At 33.3% G+C, this 24604-nt stretch overlaps 1 protein-coding gene across 5 annotated transcripts in view; it reads right to left on the reverse strand.

The window, feature by feature from the left end:
• Positions 1 to 24604, reverse strand: part of LOC111059090 (TAF5-like RNA polymerase II p300/CBP-associated factor-associated factor 65 kDa subunit 5L) — a 67489-nt gene that overhangs the window by 24478 nt on the left and 18407 nt on the right. For 4 of the 5 annotated variants that reach the window (XM_039442802.1, XM_039442801.1, XM_039442799.1 and 1 more), the window contains 6 exons: positions 20526 to 20774; positions 17305 to 17395; positions 11241 to 11369; positions 8298 to 8452; positions 4376 to 4537; positions 721 to 870 (listed from right to left, as the gene is read on the reverse strand). In XM_039442802.1, coding sequence (XP_039298736.1) covers positions 721 to 870; positions 4376 to 4537; positions 8298 to 8452; positions 11241 to 11369; positions 17305 to 17395; positions 20526 to 20774 — 936 coding nt within the window. Of the gene's footprint in view, positions 1 to 720; positions 871 to 4375; positions 4538 to 8297; positions 8453 to 11240; positions 11370 to 14628; positions 14887 to 17304; positions 17396 to 20525; positions 20775 to 24604 lie in introns of those variants that run through there. The other variant, XM_039442798.1, reaches the window with a different exon arrangement.

Raw genomic sequence — 24604 nt, forward strand, 5'->3', positions numbered from 1 at the left:
ATTTGAGAGTTTACAACATAAAAATGAAACCAATAGAAATATATCGGTCAGACACCAAAATTAAATATAAATATCAGACATGTCAGAAAAACGTTCTCGGATTTTTGTTATTTGTAGCCTACTTTCTTACTACATTTACAGTATTTTCAATTAATTACGAAGTGAAATCTATAAAAAGACAAGTGATGACAACATTTTACCAGATAGATAGATAGATAATTTAGCAGCCACTGACCTCCTCTCTAAGGGAAACATGGACTTGTCAATCATTATTTTTTTTTTTCAATTCAATTCTTTTCTTTATTGCCAGAATTTAACAATGCAACAAATCAAGGTTAATAAATCAACACTTCTTACAAGAAAATAAAATTCAATTAGCTACCAAGAGCTAAAAACTATTTTTTTTTAAATTATACAACTTAATTGTGCATTTATAAAAAGATTGCTAATTATATACTCTGGAAGGTCTACGAAAAATCACCGTGAACTAAAGCAACTGAAAAACTCCTGAATCGGATAAAAACACTGGCCTTCCAGTCCTGTGTTCAACTGAACTCTGTTTTTCAAGCGTTTGACAGGTTAAATGTGTTGGCAATGCATTTTGCACCAGAGACAAAAGATACGTGTATCTTTAGTCTATGATTCTACCAAAAATAAACAGTACAGTACTTTGTAAAGGACAACTTGAAAGTTTTCTAAAGTATTTTGCATCAAACTAACCTGTAAACTGCAGCAGTAGTGTAATCGTTTATGTTCCAAGCACGCATTGTGCAGTCATGTGATACTGATAATAGAATATCAGTTTTTTTCATGAAACTAACACCATTTACTGAACCGGTATGACCTCTCATTAAAGTGCATCTTTCATCCCTATAAAAAACAATAGAAGATTTTACGTTTAGCATGTGTATAAGAAAGCATTACCTCACAAACCTTAGGTTCTAGCGGTAGAAATAAAATTAAAAGTGAACACCATTCACTGGAACACAATGACCTTCAGGCCCCGATTTACAAATATGCTGTAGTGTTACATTAATTATAATATTTTTCTATTTATAAAATAGAATTTTAGTACCCTTTGAAATTAATAGAATATGGCCCGGTTGCACAACAGCCGATCAATTTTTAACCGTGATTAATTGCACGAGAACTAATCATAGAAGGCGCTTTTGAAAAGACGTATTCTCTGAATGGTTCTCGTGGGATTAATCAGGGTTAAAATTTAACCGGCTGTTGTGCAACCGGTACTAAGAATACAAATTAAAACTACTAGTTTCGGTGATCACACCATCGTCAGGTTATAAAAATAAATGTATTAGTAATAGTTTTGTTATTTTAAATATCATCTTCAGGGAAATAAAATAATTACTATAAATACAAGAGAGTAGCTCTGAATTCATACATTTTATCATTTTTCTATTGAAACATTTATCATTCATAAATAAAATATCATTTAAAACTTTAAATACAGTAGACTATGGAGTTGGAATGTTGGTACAATTGATGATGACGTCAGATAAAAGTTGATATTGGCGACAGCAGGAGGAGAATGGAAGGAAAATGGTTGTAACTTGTAATGTTGTAATTAACTTTTTCTTTGACTGTATAATTTGTTAAAATAAACATCTTGATCTTGAAGTTTTTTTATGTAGGCTACAACCAGGTCATCGCCCTCAGATATGACAAGTGTCATCAATAGTTCTTCAATCAATCAATCTCTTTATTAAAAACATACATCAGAATCTACATGAATGCGTCTTTCTTTATTTATTATTTTCAACAAAATAATGAAATAAATACAAGTATAAAACAAAATACATCAACAATAGATAGTCTAAATGAATCGGTCTGAAGAGAAAGGGAACATGTTAAAAATCAGAATTTTTCAGGGGAGAGAAAAATCTGAATACAGAAAAAAGTATTGATAATTTCAAGATTGTTTTTCGTAATTAGGGTGCAAACTCTTTTAAGACAACAATTTTAATCCTTATATAAGATTCACCCCTTAAAATTGAGTTTTTGTCAACTTCCTTTTACTCTTGATGATATTATAAATTATCACTCTTCAACTTTTACAATAAACACCTCAACCAAAAGCAATCTAACCTTAAAAGAACGCATGAATCAAAGGTAACCTAACAATAGCATAAAAATCACAACTGACAAACAGTTGATTTTCGAATGTTCGGCGTTGAAAGGAAACATGTCTGTCATGACTAGTTCCCTTTCACTCCAGTACAGCAAAAATACTATATCTGTTTCTCGTATAAAGAGAATGCTGACATGTTCCATTCCAGCTCCAATCGATGTATCCCACAGTCAACAACTCATTTCAACCATAAAAAAATGAAAAATTTTGACATGTTCCCTTTCTCCTCAGGCCGATTCGAATACATAATGAGTTGGCACTATAAAATACTTTTCAGTTATACTATTTCAGTTTGTTTTTAAACTTTGTAATATATTTTTCATGATTAATACTAGTAGGAAGGTAAGTAATGAATTTGATGCCCATATAGGTTGGGCTTTGTTTGTACTTCTCTCTACTATGTTCCTTTGATAATAAAATTGTTTCTATTTCTTGTATTATCGTCATGCACACTAAATTGCCTGGGGAATTCGTCTTTATTATTTTTTACGTGTAATATTGTTTTGTAAATATAAAGTCCATACACCGTCATTAATTCTAACTTTTTAAGAAATTCCCTGCACGACTTTTGTCAATTTTAAATTAAATATTTTTCTTACTGCTTCTTTTTGTATTTTTAATATTCTGTTCAAGTTAAATGCACTAGTCCCACCATTAATCTCAATGCTATATGAAATATGTGAGTGGACAGTGGCATAATACACGGATCTCAAGGAGTGGCCGTAGTCGAGTGGATCAGATGCTGGCTCTATGATTCTGAGGCCCGGGTTCAAATCCCGGCCCGGGCAAGATATTTATCTCGGGCCACTCCCGTGTTTCGGATAGACACGTTAAGCCGTCGGTCTCGGCTGCCTAAAAAGCAGTCGTTAGGTCATGTCAGAGGCCCTGAAATTGATCAGTTGCGACCTGAAAACTCTGACACCAGACCTGAGCCAGCCAGGTCACTCGATATTATTATTATTACGCGGATCTCAAAGTTAATAAATTACAAATGGGTACCAGCATAGAGAAACAATAGCGTTAGTAGATATCCCATGGTATAGGGCGTTTATGTCGCAGCTTTTACTGTTATCTCAAGCCGATTACTGTCGATTTTTACTATTCTTAGCGGGTAAGAGTGTATGAACGGCACAATATGAGACACTACCAGCGTCATAAAGCTTCACGGGAAAGAACTACGTGGTCTATCGGCTTGAGATAACAGTAAAAGTTGCGACATAAACGCCCTATACCATGGGACTCTATTTATGCTATTGTTTCTCTATGGTACCAGCCTCCTAAGTGCAAATATTCATTCATGTACTCACTTTTTTACATGCTCTTCCCATCTTTAAAGTGACTCACTTGAAAATTATTAATAGTCGAAACATGTTGAATTAAAATAAAAGAAAATAAAAATAATAATTAAAATAATAAAAATAAAATTGAAAACAGGGTACTTTGATTTTTCAATTTTCATGTACTTGATAGTAATACACAAGTTAGATACGGGAAGTATGTCAGATGATTATTGTAATTGAAAGGAGGATATTTCACGAATGAGCAATAAGGCTTGTGAAACTATGATTCAAAATAGTATATTACGCTACAAGCACAGAAAGTTAGTGTTTACGGTATGAGGATAGTTTCCCGGGCGAGGCTTGCCGAGCCCGGGAATATGTTATTCGAATACCGTAAACACCTTTCTGAGAGAGTCGCGTACGATATTTTTCGCCACACTACAGGTATAGCTGACGCCAGCTATAAAAGTTAGGTGGGTCTCTTGTGCGTTCCAACAGCTGATGTTGTCAAGTAGAGTTGTCATCTAGCTTGGATTAGGTGACAATAAATAGATGCATTGCATCAGCTGTGAGTAGGTTACACCATGTGACCCACGAAGCCGCCTAACTTTTTGGCATCAGCTATATAATAATAATAAGTTGAATAAGAATGTTTTATGAGGGGGGGAAACTTTGATGTCTCATATCTCAAGAACCAGACGTCGTAGGGTACTCAAAGTGGGGTGGAAATTTCCGATCTCACCCTCCTGAACACAATGCACCATATGGCACAGTTGTCCAAACACATTTTCAAAAAGCCTTAGCCGGAAAGAAACTTGTTCTGACGTCAGACGAGAGTCGTCTGCAAACAATGTCTTTCAGATCTACGTAGGGACTGGAAAACAGCTGCTTTCTGTGCAGTGTGGCGAAAATACTTAAACATAACAGAATTTAATTGTCAACTTACTGGCGAATTCTGAGGAGAGATTCAACATCACAGCCCAAAGGAATAGCGTACGATCGCTTTGGAGCTAATTTGGATTCGCAGAGATTCCATAATCTCACTTCACTTTCTGGATCACCTGTAGCCATAAGTTTCTTCTTAGTGTGGAGGCTGGCACAACACAGACTGCAAATCAACAATTGTACTGTTATTGACACATTCAAAAATTGAACATTTCATTAACGATAATAATATTCGTATGGCTTTTATTGGTGGTGAGTTCCTGACGGAAGTTCCACCTCGCCTGAATATATCATTTGAGCCGTCAATGGGCCTTACGACTGCCATACTTCCGCCGGGACCGACAGTTTAACGTGCCCATCCGATAACACGGGAGTGACCTGTTCAAAAACTTTTGGCTCTGAGTGGGTTCGAACCCGGGATCTCTAGGTTGCTACGCAAGCACTCTATCCACTAGACCACGGATCACTCTGTGAATAATAGAAAGAAAATTACATTTCATTGAATAGTAGATAGAAAATTATTCTTGAGAAATCAGTTCTAAAGTTTGATATCACTGGATCGTTATCCATCAGACCAGCTCTACAATGAGTTTGGTGTGATGGACGCAAGACAACTCTACTCCCTAGAAATTATTTGCAGACTACACAAGAACCCAGAAAGCTTTCAAAACAGGAACCACTGTCATAACACAAGAAATAGAAGCCTTCTTATCTCGAACGTGGCTAGGAAGGCAACATACCAACGACACTTCAACCACCTAGCACCAAAACTTCACAATTTACTTCCTGTACACATCAAGATAATAGAAAACTCAATTCAAATGCGCCGTTAAAAACTGGATGACATAATACCTGGAAGACATAATATAGAAAACATAATTTCGAACAATATGTGAGCTCACTTACCCAATGTATTTGCATCCCCACTCTAAATTTAATGTATTACTACTACACCTGCTCTAGAACATGGGTTTCCCATAGTTGAGTAGGTTAATTTCCGAAAAAATGCAATTTATTTATATTTGTAGTAAATTGCATATATTGTATTGTTTTGAATATTATGTACATTTTATTGATTAGATTATTTATTTATATATTAATGGAAATAAAATTTATTTGCATTTGTACTATATTATATTCATTTCCCAGTTGCAACACATTCATGAGGGTCTCCCAGTCTCTATAGTGAGGTCCACGTTATAATGGCAGTGTTTGATTGTATTGCTATCCTTGTCTATCATTAAACAAAGCGGATAGCGCTATCTCTTTGTCGCTTTGCTCTGTTGCCAGAACGTCTTTCAGCATTGTAGAATTAACAATATATTTCATCTTAATTATGAAATAATTGAAAAATATAATTTCATGCTTAATAAAATATAATTGATTGTTTTAAACGAGAATGAACCGTTAATATTACATCAATAAACCTGTATCAGCTAGCGTCAGCTAGAAGGCATTGACAAGACAGAGGATCGGCAACGTTTTTCTCCTATATTTCTACACTGCCATTATAACGTGGGCCTATAGACTATAGATTATAACTATAGAGATTTGGCTAACCCTCCAACAAGGCGCTTCAAGTCAAGAAGATACTTGAGACTTGACGAGAAAGAGGAAATTAGAAGTGCAAGGGAGTTATGGAGACTGAGATGGTTGCAGGGAGAGGTCAGGAACAGAAGTCATGTGGATGACCCTAATGACATTGTCCCTGGCACCCAGCTGAGACGTAGAGAGTGGTGTAGCCTTAACCGGTTCAGGACGCAGGTGGGAAGGTGTGCTGAGCTGACTACAGCATGGGGATACATCTCTGACCCTCTGTGGTCAAATTCAATCAATGAATCACCTGATATCTGAGTGTCCACAACACTCATATCATGAATGCTGCTGCAGAAGAGACTTGTCAGTGGCTCCAGAACTTGCTTGAGTCTATTAGTACTCGACATAATTATCAAGTAAATTGATTATACAAATACAACTCATGAAATACATTTTGAGGAAGAAGACAAAGATTTAATTTGTGTAAAATATTGCTTTTATATCATACTTTTTTCAAGTTTAAATATGACATTTTATATGGGGAAAGACATAGGAATGAATGTGGAAAAATGCAACTAACCACCTAGATTTAGACGATGAGAGTGGCTAGTCAAAGTTATGTACCAGTCAATAATGCTAAGTCAACCGTTTGGCAATTTATAATATCGCGTTTGTAGCTCAACAAGCGAATGAAATTCTTTGAAACTTTACTTACTTATCGCTAAAGCCCGATGTGGGCTTTGGCCTCCTCCACAATCATCCTCCAACTATTTCTGTCTTCCGCCGTCTACTATTTGCAAAATATGCACGATACCCAAGCATTATGAAACTTTACATAAATGATAAAATGCATGAGTAAGTATTGTCGAAATTTCACTTGAAAATGCAGAATTTGATATTCAATTGGAAAAGTGGCAGATTTGGAATTGGAAAGAGTGGCCTGTCGTGCAATTCATGAAGTGTTACTGTAAAAAAATAGATATTTGTGAATTTATTATCAGTCCTACAATATCAGATCTAAACGGTACTTATGATAGTAGCTTTCAAAAAGTACATTCTGAACCCGATTGCTTGTTGTTTAAATATATGTTGTTAAACAATCGTAAGAAATTATGACCTTTTCAATAAATTACACCCCAGCTCCCACACCGTCCCTCGAAATAAATTTAAAACATTTTTAGGGACCAGGCTGAAAAGGAAAGCTTTCTACACAATTGAGGAATTTTATAGATTCAGATATAAACCTAGCGCCGCAGTGTAGGATGGTTTCTCACAGCTTGGCGTTGTTGTCATTTGAGATGGGTGTCTGGCTTGGAAGTGTTTCGGCCGCATTGCAGGATGACTGTTAACGGTTGCCGGAAGATTAACAGCTGGGTTTTTTTCGTTATTTTTCGTGATAGAGAAATTCTGATTGCAGATTCGTTCTCAGCGACCCCAAGTTTAGCCTGAAGGCTCAGAATGTCAACAATGTTTTTAAATAATTAAAAATAATCATGAAAAGTCATTAATATGGTAGTACACCACGTTTCTGGAAACGTTTTACTGGTGACTGGAGTTATGATTGATTATAGGTGACACAAAAATCGAAATAATCGTGAGAAAGAAAACTGCTGATGAACGCGAATAAGACCGCCACTCCATTGTTCTATTGTCTCGGCTACTTGGCTGAGCCTGGCTGGTGGGATCAAATAACCGACTGGATTGATCTTTCGTCTGTCCGCTAGGCGGAACTACGCCGACCATTGCTGGGTGGAAGATGTTACTGCGGCCGCTCGCATTCCCACCAATGCTGCTATTATTTGCTGTCTCAGCACCTAGTCCGAGTCAGACAAGCATCCAGCCTGCACTGCGGAGTTAGCTTAAGTGAACTGAAATTTGCCTACATCAAAGTAGTCTAACTAAATCTGTTAATGGGGCATAAATGAAGAGGGTATGAATGGTATTAGTTATGACTAGATAGTAGTGAGTAGCAAGTAGTTCTTACTGTGGATTTGTCAGGTGATTAGGGTTCTATTATTTCACTCTCATTTTGTGTCGGCTGGGTGCACATTCTCAGATTTCATTGCATCATCTTTCATTCATTCATCTTCATTCATTCAACGCTTCCGTTTGTGGGGCATTGTCAATTTGTCATTTATCCCCTCATTATCACCTGGGCTTAAAATACTCGTGAAGAGTTACCTTTGAAAATAAATAAATAAATAGAAATAAAAATAAATTTTTGACTATTTCGGACTATGCGTAACCTTATCTAAATTTGGAAGAGGAATAGCACAAGGTTACTTTATTTTTTCTCTCCCTATCATTTTTATGATGTACTTATTGTATGAATCAATAAAACAAAAATAATAAAAAAATCAATATATGATATTCAATCTCATACTTACTTTTCAAAATTCTGCAATCTGTATATAAAATATGGATTGGGGACGGGCTCTGATTGGCGCAATATTCTAATAGCATCTGTAAGCACTTTGTATTTCTTTTCCACCAGAGTAACTCCCATCATATTCCTAATATAATTCTTGATGGCTGGACTTGGCTGCAACATGTAAACATTACAAATTGAATTTTTTTCAATCAATTCATTTATTTTACTTAACAAACATAATACAAAATAACAATGAAATATATAAAAATGTGAAATAAAAGTGTACAACCCTAGGCATAAGCCCGATTGGAGTGTACTACTCCTAATTTCAATTTCAATTCTTTATTGCCAGAATTTAACAATGCAACAAATCAAGGTTAATAAATAAAACAACTAAAATATACAAAATAACAAAGAAAGATATAAAAATGTGAAATAAAAGTGTACAACCCTAGGCATAAGCCCGATTGGAGTGTACTATTCCTAATTTCAATTTCAATTCTTTATTTCCAGAATTTAACAATGCAACAAATCAAGGTTAATAAATAAAACAACTAAAATATACAAAATAACAAAGAAAGATATAAAAATGTGAAATAAAAGTGTACAACCCTAGGCATAAGCCCGATTGGAGTGTACTACTCCTAATTTCAATTTCAATTCTTTATTGCCAGAATTTAACAATGCAACAAATCAAGGTTAATAAATAAAACAACTAAAATATATACTGAGAGGAGTAAGGCCTCTCCACTCTACTCCTTCCAAAATAGTCGAAGCCAGAATATGAAAGTTACTGATAAATAAAATACAATTCAAAATGTTCACAATTCAGTAAATTTCAAGAAATTATTGTAATCTCAATAACCATTGACTAAATATTTTTTGGTGGCACCAATATGTTCTGAAATGTTCAAATCTTCTGTAATATTATTAGCCCAATGCAACCGGTTTCAAGTTCATATCTTCAATAACCATTGTGCTATTTCAAAGAATGTGCACAATTCGCTACATTTCATAGGATATCCAAGGATATCCAGTGACGAGGTTTCGAGCTGCAGGATGACTTGAAATGGGGTGATCAGGTGCAGCGTCTCTTGCATAGAATATCTGCTATTCTGTTCTCGCTGAGGTGTGTGAGGGGAGCAGTAGGGTATAATTCCCAAGAAGTTATTGTAGTATCTCAATGACCACTGTTTAGCTTTATTTGTTCCAGTGATAACACTGCCATTCAATGTGATCACACCCTTAGAAGGTAACAAAATCTTTGGAAGAAAAGTCAAAAGAGAAATTGTAAGGAATAACAAAATAACAATAATAAAAATAATCTGATAATCTAAATGACTATAAAGCACAGGTCAGTAGAAAATGTAATGGAATGATCATGATGCTTGTTCATGTTTAATGTTCATGTTCATGTTCCATGTTCATGTTTCATGTTACATGTTCATGGCCCACATTAACGATAAAGCATCACAAGACTACAGAGCACACAAATCAAACAAAAAGAGAGAAAATAGCAATAGTAAATCAGTGAATCATTTAATAAAATAAGTGAAACAATTATACTGGTGCAAAATTTATTAATCAAATTTATACTGGTGCAATGACAGTCGCTCAACTATGCAAACTATGCTCAGGTCTGGTGTCAGAGATTTCAGGTCGCAACTGATCAATTTCAGGGCCTCTGACATGACCTAACGACTGCTTTTTAGGCAGCCGGGCTCGACGGCTTAACGTGTCTTAACTATGCAATAAGCAACCAGCTGTGCTCAAAGATAGAAATACTCCAAAGAAGATTCGAAGGAAAGATATTTTTTCATTTATTAGGTTAGCACAAACAATACAATGATCGGGAAAGAAAAACAGGCTATTGCCCGAAACTTCTTCAATTTCCTAATTTAGTTTCAAATTGTCCAAATATTATACATAGCTTATGTTCATGATATATATATAGCCTACTTATATCTGAATTAAGAGCGTAAGAGCGGAGGCTAAATCACCCAGGTGAGCACTTTTTCACAAGGAGGAGAGCAGAGTCTCGCCGTCATGATAAGTATGACGTCATGGATACATATATCGATATCCATAACTTAGATTAGAATCGATAGTTGCTAATTAGAATCGATAGTTTAGTCAAAGAGACAGAATACGATGTATATATTTAACAGAATACAGAATACTGTATGTACTCCGTGGTTTAGTAGCCTAGTTGACAGAGCGACTGTTATGATATTAAAATTAAAGAGCTTAAAATCATGTTCATTTAAAGTAGCTTACCTTTTATAGTAAAGTCACTACCATAGCGATCTTTTAGTCTTGTACAAGACTGACAGTTCATTTAAAAGAACAAGATTTGAAGCTTTAAATCTTTGTTCTTTTAAAGTAACTTACTACTTAAGGCCCGGTTGCACAACAGCCGGTTACATTTTAATCGTGACCTCACGAAAAACTATAATTTTACATAACCTCTAGACTGTGTATTCCAAATAAAGGTTTAGAGCAGTTTTGGGCGAATGCCTGTTGTTTCTACCTGGGTTGTATTTGTTTATGGATAAATAAATATTTCGAACCAGTTGCCACTTCATGGTATCTCAATTTAACAACTACGTCGGTTAATATTAATTTACAATTTACATAACGCATTATTATTAATCCACTTTCAGCACCATAACATTAACATAACCAATTATTGCAACATGCAACTGCCAATCAACAATGATCAAAGTATAGTCACATAATAGATATGTATACTGTGGTATAGTTGTCAAATCAACAAACTATCGATTCTAAGCAACTTGAATATCGATATAAGTATCCATATCGTCATTTGATCATGACGTCGAGACTCTGCTCTCCTCCTTGTGAAAAAGTGTTCACCAATCACCCAATATCTGGAAGGAAATCTCACAGAAAATAAAATGTGAAAGCCAAAAGAGAAATTGAAATATGTGTAACTTACAGGCCGTGGAGCTCGAACAACATCAATCGGATACGATGACTCATCATAAGTGGTTCCATCTTCATCTACTTCCTCGGGTGGGATTGTGAATTCTGTGATAATTTCTACATCCAACCAATTATGAAGAACCTAGGAATAATTAAACAACATTAATTCAATGGAATAAAACAATACAGCTACATTAAGTTTATTGAATCAAATCAATTTATTCTCACAATTTACAAATAATACAGTACATTTATATACACCCTTACGTTGTGAGACTCTCATGTAGGCTTAAGCCTGTGTTTGTGAGAGCCTGGCGTAATTCGCTGAAATTAAAATCGATAAACTAAATTATGAAAATTAATATTATATTAAACTAAATTTGAGAAAAATACAGATTAAAAAAATGATATGAATAAAATTTATTACATTTAATGTTGATATTATAGAAAGAAAACAAATAATTGGCTGCAGAAACAGCCAGTTATAATTAATGACTAAAAAATTAGTGAAACTAAAAGATAGGTACACTATAGCAATGCAATTAAATACTAAGTAATAAAGAATTTTCCAAAACCTAAAATGAATGATGGTGATGACGATGGACGATCCAATCAAAAAAACATTTAATATTATAACAGTAAACTAAACTGGCTACAAAAAAGCACTATGGGACTCGGATTCCGAAGGATCACAGACAAGATTACCAAGTTCCACATTCCCTACCTATATACAGAGAGAAGCACGCGTTTAGACTCCTCTTGGTCACTTATAATTAACCACTTTTTAACAAGTCGCTTATACTGGCGTGATCTGTAATTCTGAAATGTTTTGAGATAGTCAGGTATGTTTCTAAGTATTATGTGTGACAGGTAATGAATATTAGTTGTTGAATATGTTTTATTTAATCTTGGAGTCTGTATATTGTTTATATGTGATGCGCTGGTGGGGTATCTATGATCTATTGTATTGTTAAAAATTTGGTTATGGTGAGAGTGCATGTAAATTAAGGCAGATCTCACAAATAGCTGCCTTACATTGAACACAAAATAATCAATGTATAAATGATTATTAAATAATAGTGAAATAATAATACGCTAAAATTATTCTTCTATTCAACCTACAATATCTTGTTCTGATTTCTTATTCGTTAGACTTGTTATGGTTTTGGTGAATTACGGTCGAGGCGTTTTTCAGTCGGCATGACAGGACAGGAAGCTCTCCAATTGGCTGATTGGGTTGGCGTATCGAGTGAGCCTCCTGTCCCGTCAATCGGGAAAGCTTCCTATCCTATCGTACCGACTGAAAAAACACCTTGTGTGGCTTAGAACTTAGGAATTATGATGACTGATGACTATTCATCAAGTGCTTAAGATCGGATACGTTCATAACATAGAATTTATTACTGTCCAAGACATAAATAAATAAATAAATAAATGTTTTATTGTAGCAGCAAAAGAGAACATAAAATGCATTACAAAGTCAAATGGTAACAAAAGTAGACACATAAAAAATAAATAGAACTATTAAATAATATAAGTCACAATCGCACACAGGTAAATCATTATAAAATTCTACACCAAGAATTTTTTCTCTGATCTCAATGTAACAATCAAGTAATAAGGCTATTCCACTTCAAGATTTATTTCGAAAAATTCATCTATTTTATAAATACAATTTTCTGACAAAATTGCTTTCAATTTGTTTTTAAATTTTTCAATCTCTAGGTTCCTGATTGAAGGAGGTAAAAAATTATACAATTTTATCGCTGTATTGATGAATGTTTTTTGAGTCCTGGTGTAATTGAACCTGATTAAACTCAAAGTAGCCCTATTCCTTGTTCCATATGAGTGATATGAACCCAAAGCATCATATGAATGGATATTTTCTTTTATATATAGTAGGCTTTGAAAGATAAACAGTGCAGGAACCGTCATCACACCAAGACGAACAAACCCCTCTCTACAATGAGCTCGGGAAGGGAGTCCACAAATTAGTCTAATGCATGTTTTTTGCATCCTCAGTAGCCTTACACTAGAAAATTTATGACCCCAGAGTAAGGTACCTCGACTCAAATGATTCAAATGGATGAATGCAAAATAGACCGTTCTCAGTACCTTAGAACTTACACACAGTCTCAATCTGCGTATCAGGAATATGCCTTTACTGATTTTCGACTCAATATTCATAATGTTTTTCTCCCAATCCAGATTCTCATCAATCATAAATCCTAGAAAATTCACAGAATGACTTACAGCTTCTGTGGTATTTCTTGTCATATAATCTAATTCTAAATCTTGTATTTTGCCTTCATTAATGCATAAACTATTAGCAGTACACCAATCTTGTATAGTTTCTGAAATATTTTTAATTTGTTTCTCAATACTTCATATGAATTAGACCTGAGACAGATATTAATGTCATCAGCAAAGAGAAAGCTCTGTACTGATGGATTCGATAAAACATTAGGCAGATCATTCATGTAAATGATGAACAGTATTGGACCAAGAATTGATCCCTGAGGAACACCATGCTTCACAGGTAGATATCCTGACTCTTTTCCATCACAAAAAACCTTTTGAAATCGACCACATAAATACGACTTCATTAGTGACACAGCCTCCTCCTTGAATCCATAAAACTGTAACTTTTTCAATAGAAGAGCATGAGAGACAGTATCGAATGCTTTTGATAAATCATATAGTCTCACATTGTGACATGCTTTATTATCTAGACCAAAAATACAATTACTGATAAAAGAAACAGTGCCCTAACAGTGCCTAGTCCAGACCTATATCCAAATTGAGAGTCATCAAATAAATTATTTTTCTCGAAATAATTCACAATTTGTTCATTGAGGATGATCTCTAGCAATTTGGACAAAACTGATATGATAGAGATTGGTCTGTAGTTCTCAAAAATTGATTTATCTCCTTTCTTGTATATAGGTAAGACTTTAACCAGCTTCAAATCATCAGGAAAAACAGAGTTAATGATACAACAATTTATCAAATGAGTCATAACTACCTTCAAGCTATCTATTCCATACTTTAATACAAAAGAGCTTAATCCATAGACATCCTCACATCTACTGCTACTCATTCTTAAAATAGCTTTTTCAACATCATCTATTTCTACAAGATGGAAGTTGAAGGTAGTGGAAGGTTTTGCAAGTTTATGTAGATAGTAAATTATCACATGGAAGAGCTGAAACTTTTTTGAGAATATCATCGGCTTTTTTAACAAAAAATTCGTTGAACCGTTCAACATCATGTATACCATACTTTTTCTCATCTTTATCAATAAGTTTACTCTCTCTCTTAACAATATTCCATAAAACCTTGGACTTGTTACTGGAATTATTTATCAAATTATCGTTTATCTTTATCCTAGTCTCCCTTACCAATTTATATAATCTTTTTCTACAATTCTTATACTGGTTTTTCATTTCGTTGGATCCTGAACTTCTGTAGAAATCATATAACAAGGAGCAGCAGTCTTCTTTGAGTGCCCTGATTTCATCATTTGAAACTCTGTTCAACCTTGATTGTTTGAGCTTTCTTCTCACCTGAATATAAGGAAACGCTTGATTAGTCAAGTGGTGTAATGTAATAAGGATAAACCTAACTTTATCATCTATATTCTTCATACAATACATATGCTTCCAATTGATAATTGATAATTCATTGAGAAACCTAATTATATTGGAATCTTTTATTTCTCTAATTTTAATTCGTTCAACATTTGCTAATGCTCGCTTTCCAGTTCTTTCCACACGTGATTTGAGTAGAATTGCCCAATGATCTGAAACTATAGTTCTTATAACATTGCAAGACAAAACTCTATCCTTGAGAGTAACTATATTATCTAGGCAGCTGCCACCCCCATTCTTCGGTCTAGTTATCTCATAAACAGTTGAATATAAGTTGAATGATAGAAAAACATTACTTAGAACAATGGAATCAAGATTATTTTTTGATATAAAGTCAATATTGAAATCACCGCATAAAATAATATTTGCTTCGAATGAAGACAAGTGCTCCAGTAGCATATTAATTCTATTAATAAAAAGATTGAAGTCCTTGCACATTACATTAGGTCTATACAGAGCTACAACAATAGTATTTATTTCCTCCAAAAGTGAAGCAGTGACTTCAAAAACCTTTCCTATTGACATTTTATCCACTGAATCAATCGGCTTTTGAATGTATGTGTCTCTAACTAAAATCGCACAACCTCCTCTTTTTTTAGTTGGTCTACAATAATAGCTACTTAAACTTAAACCATTTAAACTATACATTTTTATTTCATCTTGGTCCATCCAATGTTCAACCAAACATAAGACATCAATCTCAAGATCTCAATCTGAATCATCAACTATACTGAATTTATTAGGAAGACCTTGCACATTCCAAGATAGAATTGATAATTCATCTTGTTTCTTATCTGCTATACTTGAGTTTAACTGTCTGCTATTAATTAAAACCTGATTGTTACATGGATCATTACATGAGAAACCCTTGTGCAACTGATTATATATAAAAAACAAGAGTTATTACTATTTACATTTGGAGATGTTGGTGATTGGATCTGGCTATCGCAACAATATGAGTTTGAATAATGTTTTTCATGCGATGGTGTGAAAAATTCAGAAGGGGAAATGTGAATGGGATCATCGCTCACTCGGTGGATTGTCAAATTTCTATGATGAAAAGTTGAAGGCGTCTCATCAAGTTCAGTCGCGGGATGTTCTGCAGCCAATGGGGTTGAAGCCGGAGTCGCGTAATCAGGGTCGCGGAGTATCGCGTCCTCGTCCACACTGTTACAAGTTTCCATTGACATGGAAGGAGCACGCTTCAAGAGACTATGATCCATCACAATATTGCAGAATGACTTTCCGAGCAAACGCTTCCCTTTCTTTCCGTAATGCAGGCCATATCTTGTGAAGTGATACCTTTTCAAGCTGCTACTGCGATTATCGAATATCACAGTTGAGGATCCCATGTAAGAAGATATTCTATTTGAGATAGACGCATTAGCAAAGTGAATGTCATCAATGAGGTGTGACTCGTCATATCTGGAAGGAATTGCGCTGATGATGATATTAGTGTTCAACCCCGCACCTAATATCAAGTCCATTCCCTGCTGTATAGTGAGATACTTACTTTTATCAATCTCCTGTATTTGAAAGGAAATTGATCTCTAGGTGAGAAATTGATAGAATAGTATTAGTAGAAAAATATGAAATGGAATGATATTGTAAATTTATAAACTAATCTATTTACAGAAAATTTCACATTGGCTAAATCAGAATCTGCTCACTCTTAACAATGACAAACCCCAATTTCTAACTTTCTCAGCTACACAACATGGACAGCCCACAGAAAACCTTCTAACAGTCAACTTTTCCAACACCACGGCATTCACTATGCACAGAAAACCAACAATAAAATACCTCGGAATTATACTAGATTATTTTCTACGCTGGGATCATCATATAGATTACCTCTGCAAGAAGTTAAGAAAAATTATATTCAAGTTCAAAATGCTGAGAACATTTATAGACGAGAAGAGCATAAAGATGGTCTACTATTCCTTAGTTCAGTCTTTGCTTACCTAAGGAATTGTAGGATGGGGAGGAACAAACTACGTTCACCTCGACCCCCTTATAAAAGTGCAAAAACTAATAATTAAAATCATCAAGCAGAAGCCACCTCGTTATCCGTCAGACCAGCTCTACAATGAGTTTGGTGTGATGGACGCAAGACAACTCTACTCACTGAAAATTATTTGCAGACTACACAAAAACACAGAAAGCTTTCAAAACAGAAACCACTGTCACACCACAAGAAATAGAAGCCTTCTTATCATGAACGTGGTTAGGAAGGCAACATACCAACAACACTGTACACATCAAGATAAAAAAAAACTCAAGAAAATTTAAATACGCCGTTAAAAACTGGATCACAACAACTGGAAGACATAATATAGAAAACCTAATTTCGAACACCATAGATTGGAATCCCATGTTAAGAATACCAGCTTTTTATTTTAATGTGAAGTGTAATTGAATACTAACCGTAAGTAAGCTAACGAACTTCTTTTCCGAAAGGAAATTCCTCATGACTAATATACTTTTATAGGGCATTCCCACTTCATGTTTCTTTGACCTAGAAATAGAAGCATAAGATTCATTAAGTAAAAACACAAAAATTGTTTAGTTCAAATGTTGTATTCAGTGTCATAAGAAAAATATTGTATTCTAATGAATTACAAGGGCCGGTTTCCGAGCTCGGGATGTAGCTAAATTCTAGACTTTAAACAGCTGGAGTCAGGAAATTGGCTTTCCGGAACGGGGCGTAGTCGTAGTCCACGGTTTAAATTAAATTTCGAAAAACTAGAAAATTGAACACAAAATAAAATAAAACGAAAATAGTGTAAAGTTTCAGCTATTTTGAATTATTCAGGAATGTTTTATTTCGTCAAGGAAAAACGTTTCCAATTATAGAAATGAGATAATAAAGATCATCATAAAAACTACGATCACGCCCCGTTTCGGAAAGCCAATTTTCTGACTCCACCTGTTTAAAGTCTAGAACTTTGCTAAATTCCGAGCTCGGAAATCGGTCCTAAATCTTTTTGAAAGGGAACAAGAGAATATAAAATGTTTTCACTGAGTAGTAATGCAATGCCTAGAATGTCTAGAAACCTGAGGAATTGTGATAAATGATTGGAATTGAGAATCAATGGAAAAAGCAAAGTATAAAAATCAGCAATCTATAGATCTGAAATAGTGACAAAATATATTGAACCCGATCTTCCAGACTTAGGCTCAACTCACACTAGCTCGACTCAAATCGTACGACTCCAGTGGAGGATACTCCACAGTCTTTCGACCTTACGACTTTCTTGCTCATGGTCACTACTTCAGTTCCATGCTACTCCATTTTCTAACCTTACTTTATTAAAAATATAAGATCTAATTCGTCACTACTTGGCATGTAACAAATTTTATAATAATTATTATGAATATATTGTCTATCTAATTCTTATTATTGTCTCATCTAAATTGATAAAACATCACTTTCATAAAACATGACCACACTTTCATTAAAAATGCACGGTACGACGCAACTGAAGTCAAGGCTCGACCAACATGTTGAGTCGACGCTCGACTCAGTCACACAGTCGTGAGGTCGCGGAGACTAGAGTCGACTGGTCTGAGTGTCACCATTTGAAAACACATGCTGCGTCGAGAAGAGACTAGAGTCACAGTCTCTTCTCGATTTGAGTCGCATAAGTGTGAGTTGAGCCTAACAAATGAAATGTTGAAGGATAATATAGCAAGAACTAATAAAATTTTCAGTTCAATTACATCAAGTCAATTCTGAGTTTTAACAAACTTTTTTGTTCGAAGCCTCTCGCTGATGGCATGTGCATGCTCAACATGCATGTCCTGTCGTTATTGGCCATCCCAAGTTATTACTAACAAATTTTAGTTGAAGTTTTATTACTAGCATGTACCATTTTATTGTATTTTTTCTTTAGGGCTACTTTTAATATAAATAAAAATATAAATCTCAGTGCCCTATAAAATGGCATCAATGTAAATTAGACATTAAAAACTGTTTATTTTTCTTCAGTGCAATCAATTTTAAGATACGTTATAATTATCTGGGGAGCAACGAATTTTATACATATTGAACCTCTCTATAAACTTCAAAAACGAAAACTAAAAATAATAGGTTTCATGGAGAATCGATTCCCCACGAACATTCTTTTCAAGGACAGTAGAGTACTGAGTGTAAGAAAACTCTACATCCAGGCTATCATCACGCGAATGAGGAGAAACAACGAACACATAAGACTGGCAGATCATAACCATCAAACAATGCAGAGAAACACAAATTTAATAGTACCAAGGATGAACACTACATTTGGGCAAAGAAACTACATATATTTGGGACCAAGAATTTACTTACAATTAGATACCAAGAAACATTAGGGAAGAATTCAATAGACACAAGTTCAAAAAAAGTTTATTTTCCTGGTTAGTTGATATTGGAGTAGAAAATTGTGAAAATTTAGTTAGACTGTAATTATTGAAACTATTTATTCTTCATTCTTTTCCTTTACTAGTTTTACATTTTTTAAATTAACTTTCTAATAATTATTATCCTTCATAGAACATTGATGTTTATCTACTAATTTCATAATTTTGTTTGTATTATAATTTGTTACTAATTTCAATATAAAAACCTTTAATCCCATATCAGTGAATGAAGTTTGTAAATAGTAATTATAACACGCAACAAGCAAGCAACTAATAACTTTAACATTCAACTTTAACTTTGACCCCAACACATATAATTTATAGTGAGGTATATATTTATTCATTGAATAATCTATGCTTATTGAGAAATCATTCAATGCATAAAACTTCATTGTTTTAATTGTATTAAATGTTATAATATTCTTATTTGTATTGTAATTGTTTTTGATGAATAAACTTTGATTTGAATGTCGGAAACATGTTGTGACAAAATAATTTAAAAGGGTACTGAGATTTATATTTTTATTTATGGTAACATACATTACGATGAACATTTCAGATGAATTAAGGCTGTGCTAAGGCTAAAAATAAACTTTCTACTCGTGATATTTTTCAAAGTTTTTCGATTTGTACATCATCAAGCTATCAAAATGAAAAAGTTATTTGGGAACACATTCTTTTCCTATCATTACTTTTTGAGATATGAGCGCCTGAAGTTAGAATTTTTGGGACAGAATATTTCAAATTCGGTAAGATATAAATAAACCCATGAGATTTAGAGGATGGATTCTTCATAGTATTTTTGATCTAGTAAAACAAAAATTTTCTGAAAATATCAATTTTTGAAAAAGTTATTCAATTTACCAAAAATAACTCTACTAAAAGTTATTTCTGGTTATTTTTTGTAAATTGAATAACTATCTTGAAAATTGAAAAACTTTTTGTTTTACCATGAAGAATCTATTCTCTAAATCTCATGGATTTATCTCTTACCGAATTTGAAATGTTCTGTCCCAAAAATTTAAACTTTGGGCGCTATATCTCAAAAAGTAATGATCAGAAAAAAATGTTTTTCTGAGAAAACTTTTTCATTTTGATAGCTTCATGATATACAAGTCGAAAAACTTTGAAAAATATCACGAGTACAAAGTTCATTTTTAGCCTTTGCACAGCCTTAAAGTATGAATCACTTGACAACATTTAAGAGTTAAGAATCACAATAGAGTTTTTAAATTTGAGATTGTTACCTGAACAATTTCACATTTGGTCTCGATGCAATATCGTCGGCTGTTTTAATATTAGGGAGTTCATCGATCAGATGCAGGAAAGGGTTCTTCCGCCCCACAGCGACCAAAGACTCTCTAATAATGTTGTGCTTTGCTATACGAACTCCCCTCGTCACTGCATCCAGATACAAGTGACAATAGATGGGCGGCAACACTGGAGATATATCACTGCGAATTTCATCAGGCAATCTCGCAACAAATTCTTGAAGTCTAGAAATAATTGAATACATTTTAATTTATTTATGTAACAACAACACTAGGCTATCATCACGCGAATGAGGAGAAACAACGAACACATAAGACTGGCAGATCATAACTATAAACCATCAAACAAGGCAGAGAAACACGAATTTAATAGTACCAAGGATGAACACTACATTTGGGCAAAGAAACTACATATATTTGGGACCATATGTATAACATATATATTTAATTTTATGGTACATAAAATACTATAGAGAGGTCCACGTTATAATGGCAGTGAAGAAAGATAGGAAAACAACGTTGCTGACCCTCAGTCTTGTCAATGCTATAGACGATAGCTGATACAGGTTTATTGATGTAATATTATGGCTTTTCGGTACACTTTTTTCATTTAAATTGGATAATATTTTTCAATATAATTGTTGAGATCATTATAAAAGTGAGAAAAAGTGGCAACTGAAATTTTTAAGTGGTCTAATAAGCGAGTTATGGGTTGTTGAAAGTGCTAACTCCGTTTTCTTTCCAGATCATTACACCTGCTCTAGAACATGGGTTTCCCATAGTTGAGTAGGATAATTTCCGAAAAAATGCAATTTATTTATTTACATTTGTAGTGAATTTAATATATTGTATTTTTGAATATTATGTACATTTTATTGATTGTTTATTTGTATATTAATGGAAACAAAATTTATTTTTATTTGTATAAACGGTTTCGAACTTTCCATTGGAGGTTTTTTAATACATTCATTATATCATTGGCTTTGTTCTAATAAGCGTTTCTTCGCGATTTATGCCAAAATAAACAAGTTATCGAATTACAAAATATGTTACTTTTTTATTTATGAACGATTTTTTGATTGATTGATTGAGTACTTTATTTATGTAGATTACAATATATACTGGCTTATACACTTATATACAATAGCTTACAATACAGCAAAATTATAGATGAATTTACATAATATAGACTAAGAAAATAATTATTGAACTGTATATGATATGAAAAAGCAATTTGTAATATAATAACTCTAGATAATAATTAAATTGTTATGCATCTACATAAATTGGCGGAGCTTTGGACATATCAATGTCCATTCTTCGGAAAGAATATTAAAAATATCCTCCCCACTAACTCTCTTCCAAAACGTTAATTTCATTATTTAAACTAAGGATTTATTTATTAATGGAAATATTGTAAAAGTTTTTCGTTGAAACGATATGGGGGGAATAAAATGTTTCAGTTTAGAAAGATACATTTTTTGAATTTTTAAGAGAAGTTCTGTTAATATAGTCGAAACCGTTTATGATCTGGAAAGAAAACACAGTTAGCACTTCAACAACCCATAACTCGCTTATTAGACCACTTAAAAATTTCAGTTACCACTTTTCCTCACTCTTATAATGATCTTAACAATTATATTGAAAACGATTATCCAATTTAAATAAAAAAAGTGTACCGAAAAGCCCTAACTGTTCATTCTAGTTTCAAATAATCAATTATATTTTATTAAGCAATAAATATTATATTTTTAATAATTTCATAATCGATTTTCATAATTAAGATGAAATATATATATATATATATATATATATAATATATATATATATATATATATTATATATATATATATATATATATATATTTGTTCATTAATTTATTATTAATTCTACATTGTTAAAAGACGATCTGGCAACGAAGCAAAGCGAGAAAGAGATAGCGCTATCCGCTTTGTTGAATGATAGACAAGGATAGCATTGCTAATCAAACACTGCCATTATAACGTGGACCTCACTGTAGGGCAATCCTTGTGTTATGTTTTCTTCCAAACCTAGGTGATGACGATGACACCGTTCAAAAAATGGGTTAGGCTTCCTCCACTTGTCCAATTACAATAATTGAACAAACCATAGTTTCTACTCAATTCATTCTCTTAAAATTTATTGTGTATTTCTTTCTATTTCTAATATTTTAATCTTATTTTCATTGAAAATTTTATTATACTCTGTCCAAATTCGCATGAGCTCTGAATGATTAGGCCGATCCTCCTACTACCCACACACACAAGCGCAGTCTCCTTTTGTGTGTGTGAGTAAAGGGACGGTCTGCCTACCTGTATACTACGTTGTATACTTAGTATATCAATGGCGCAGGTAGGCCGGGCGTGTGTGCCTGCGCGTGGGGGAGCGAGGGTCTGCCTAATCCTTCAGAGCTCATGCGAAATTGGACAGAGTATAGGTTAGAAAATTATTGAATGAAAGAAGTAAAATAGGTTTCAACCTGTCGTCTCCATCAAAGCTGGATTCTACACCGCAGTAAAAATATAATTCCCATTGATATCTAACGATATTATTCATTCTCGCTCAGCCGGTCTGAATCCAATATTAGAACTCGTGAGTATTATATTTTCTCTGTTTACTGTCATTGTTGTATGCAAGCAAATCCAGACTACTACAAATTATTATTATTTTGAGAACTTGATGTTTAGATAGTTTTAAGAGATCCCATGCGATTGATTGTATCCATGCGAGTACATAGCTGAGAATAGCAAGTGACATTTTACTTTTAGTGACATCTTTTTTCAAATACATTTTTTTCGACCAATCAGCTACTTGATTTTCAGTCTATGATGATACTATCGTGATAATATCACATTTACTATTCAATTCACTGAAATAGTAAAATAATAGTAATTAATTTATTCTATCCATTTAATGAAATAGCAAATTTAAGCTGCGTTTACACCATAGTTATTAACAAAATGTTGATAACTTAATCCTTAAAGATTCTATTAGATTGAACATAACTTATCATACACATGATGTGCATATGTGTTTGTCAAGTTTCGTTCAATCTAATGGAATCTATAAGGATTATGATTATCCTTATCAGGATTAAGGATTATAGTTAACATTTTATTAATAACTTTGGTGTAAATGCAGCTTAATAATAATTAATTTCATTTTGATCAATCAACTACTTGATTTCCAGCCTATCATCATACTATATTTCATTCACTGTCAGAATAATTTTACTAAAGCAAAAAAAATGATAAACGGTAGAGATGGTGGACGATCATTTGAGCATAATATAAAACTTTTAAATTCAAATATAAGTTTTAAATTTAAAACTGGACATGAAAAAAGTCTTTAAACTTCAAATCTGGTTAAGGAATGAAAATTTTGTGAAGTGAGCAACTACAAGTGTTACATAATAATATTCATAGTTTTACTATTCAAATCATTATACTGTTCTCTAAAAACATTATTCTTTTTTCGTCCTCAAACCCAATAACAAACACTTTCAACAAGACAACCTATTTCGGACTATGAGTAACCTTATCTAAATTTGGGAGAGGAATAGCACAAGGTTACCTTAATGTTTCTCTCCCTATCATGTACTTATTCTATGTATCAACCAATCAATAAAGAATGGTTACTAATTAATGTACACTGTAGTGGAAACATAGTACTGGTTCTCTATTATTCTCTGATAGTATTTTTTGAAAATTCTGATAGATTTTTTTTTGGTAGAGAGTTAGTGGGGAGGATATTTTTAATATTCTTTCCGAAGAATGGACATTGATATGTCCAAAGCTCCGCCAATTCATGTAGATGCATAACAATATAATTATCTATAGTTATTATTTTACAAATTGCTTTTTCATATCATATACCGTTCAATAATTATTTTCTTAGTCTATATTATGTAAATTCATTTATAATTTTGCTGTATTGTAAGCTATTGTATATAAAAGTATAAGCCTGTATATATTGTAATATACATGAATAAAGTACTCAATCAATCAATCAATCAATAGTACATAGTGAATCAA

The sequence above is a fragment of the Nilaparvata lugens genome, chromosome X, assembly GCF_014356525.2.
Source record: "Nilaparvata lugens isolate BPH chromosome X, ASM1435652v1, whole genome shotgun sequence".
Classification (NCBI taxonomy): Eukaryota; Metazoa; Arthropoda; class Insecta; order Hemiptera; family Delphacidae; genus Nilaparvata; species Nilaparvata lugens.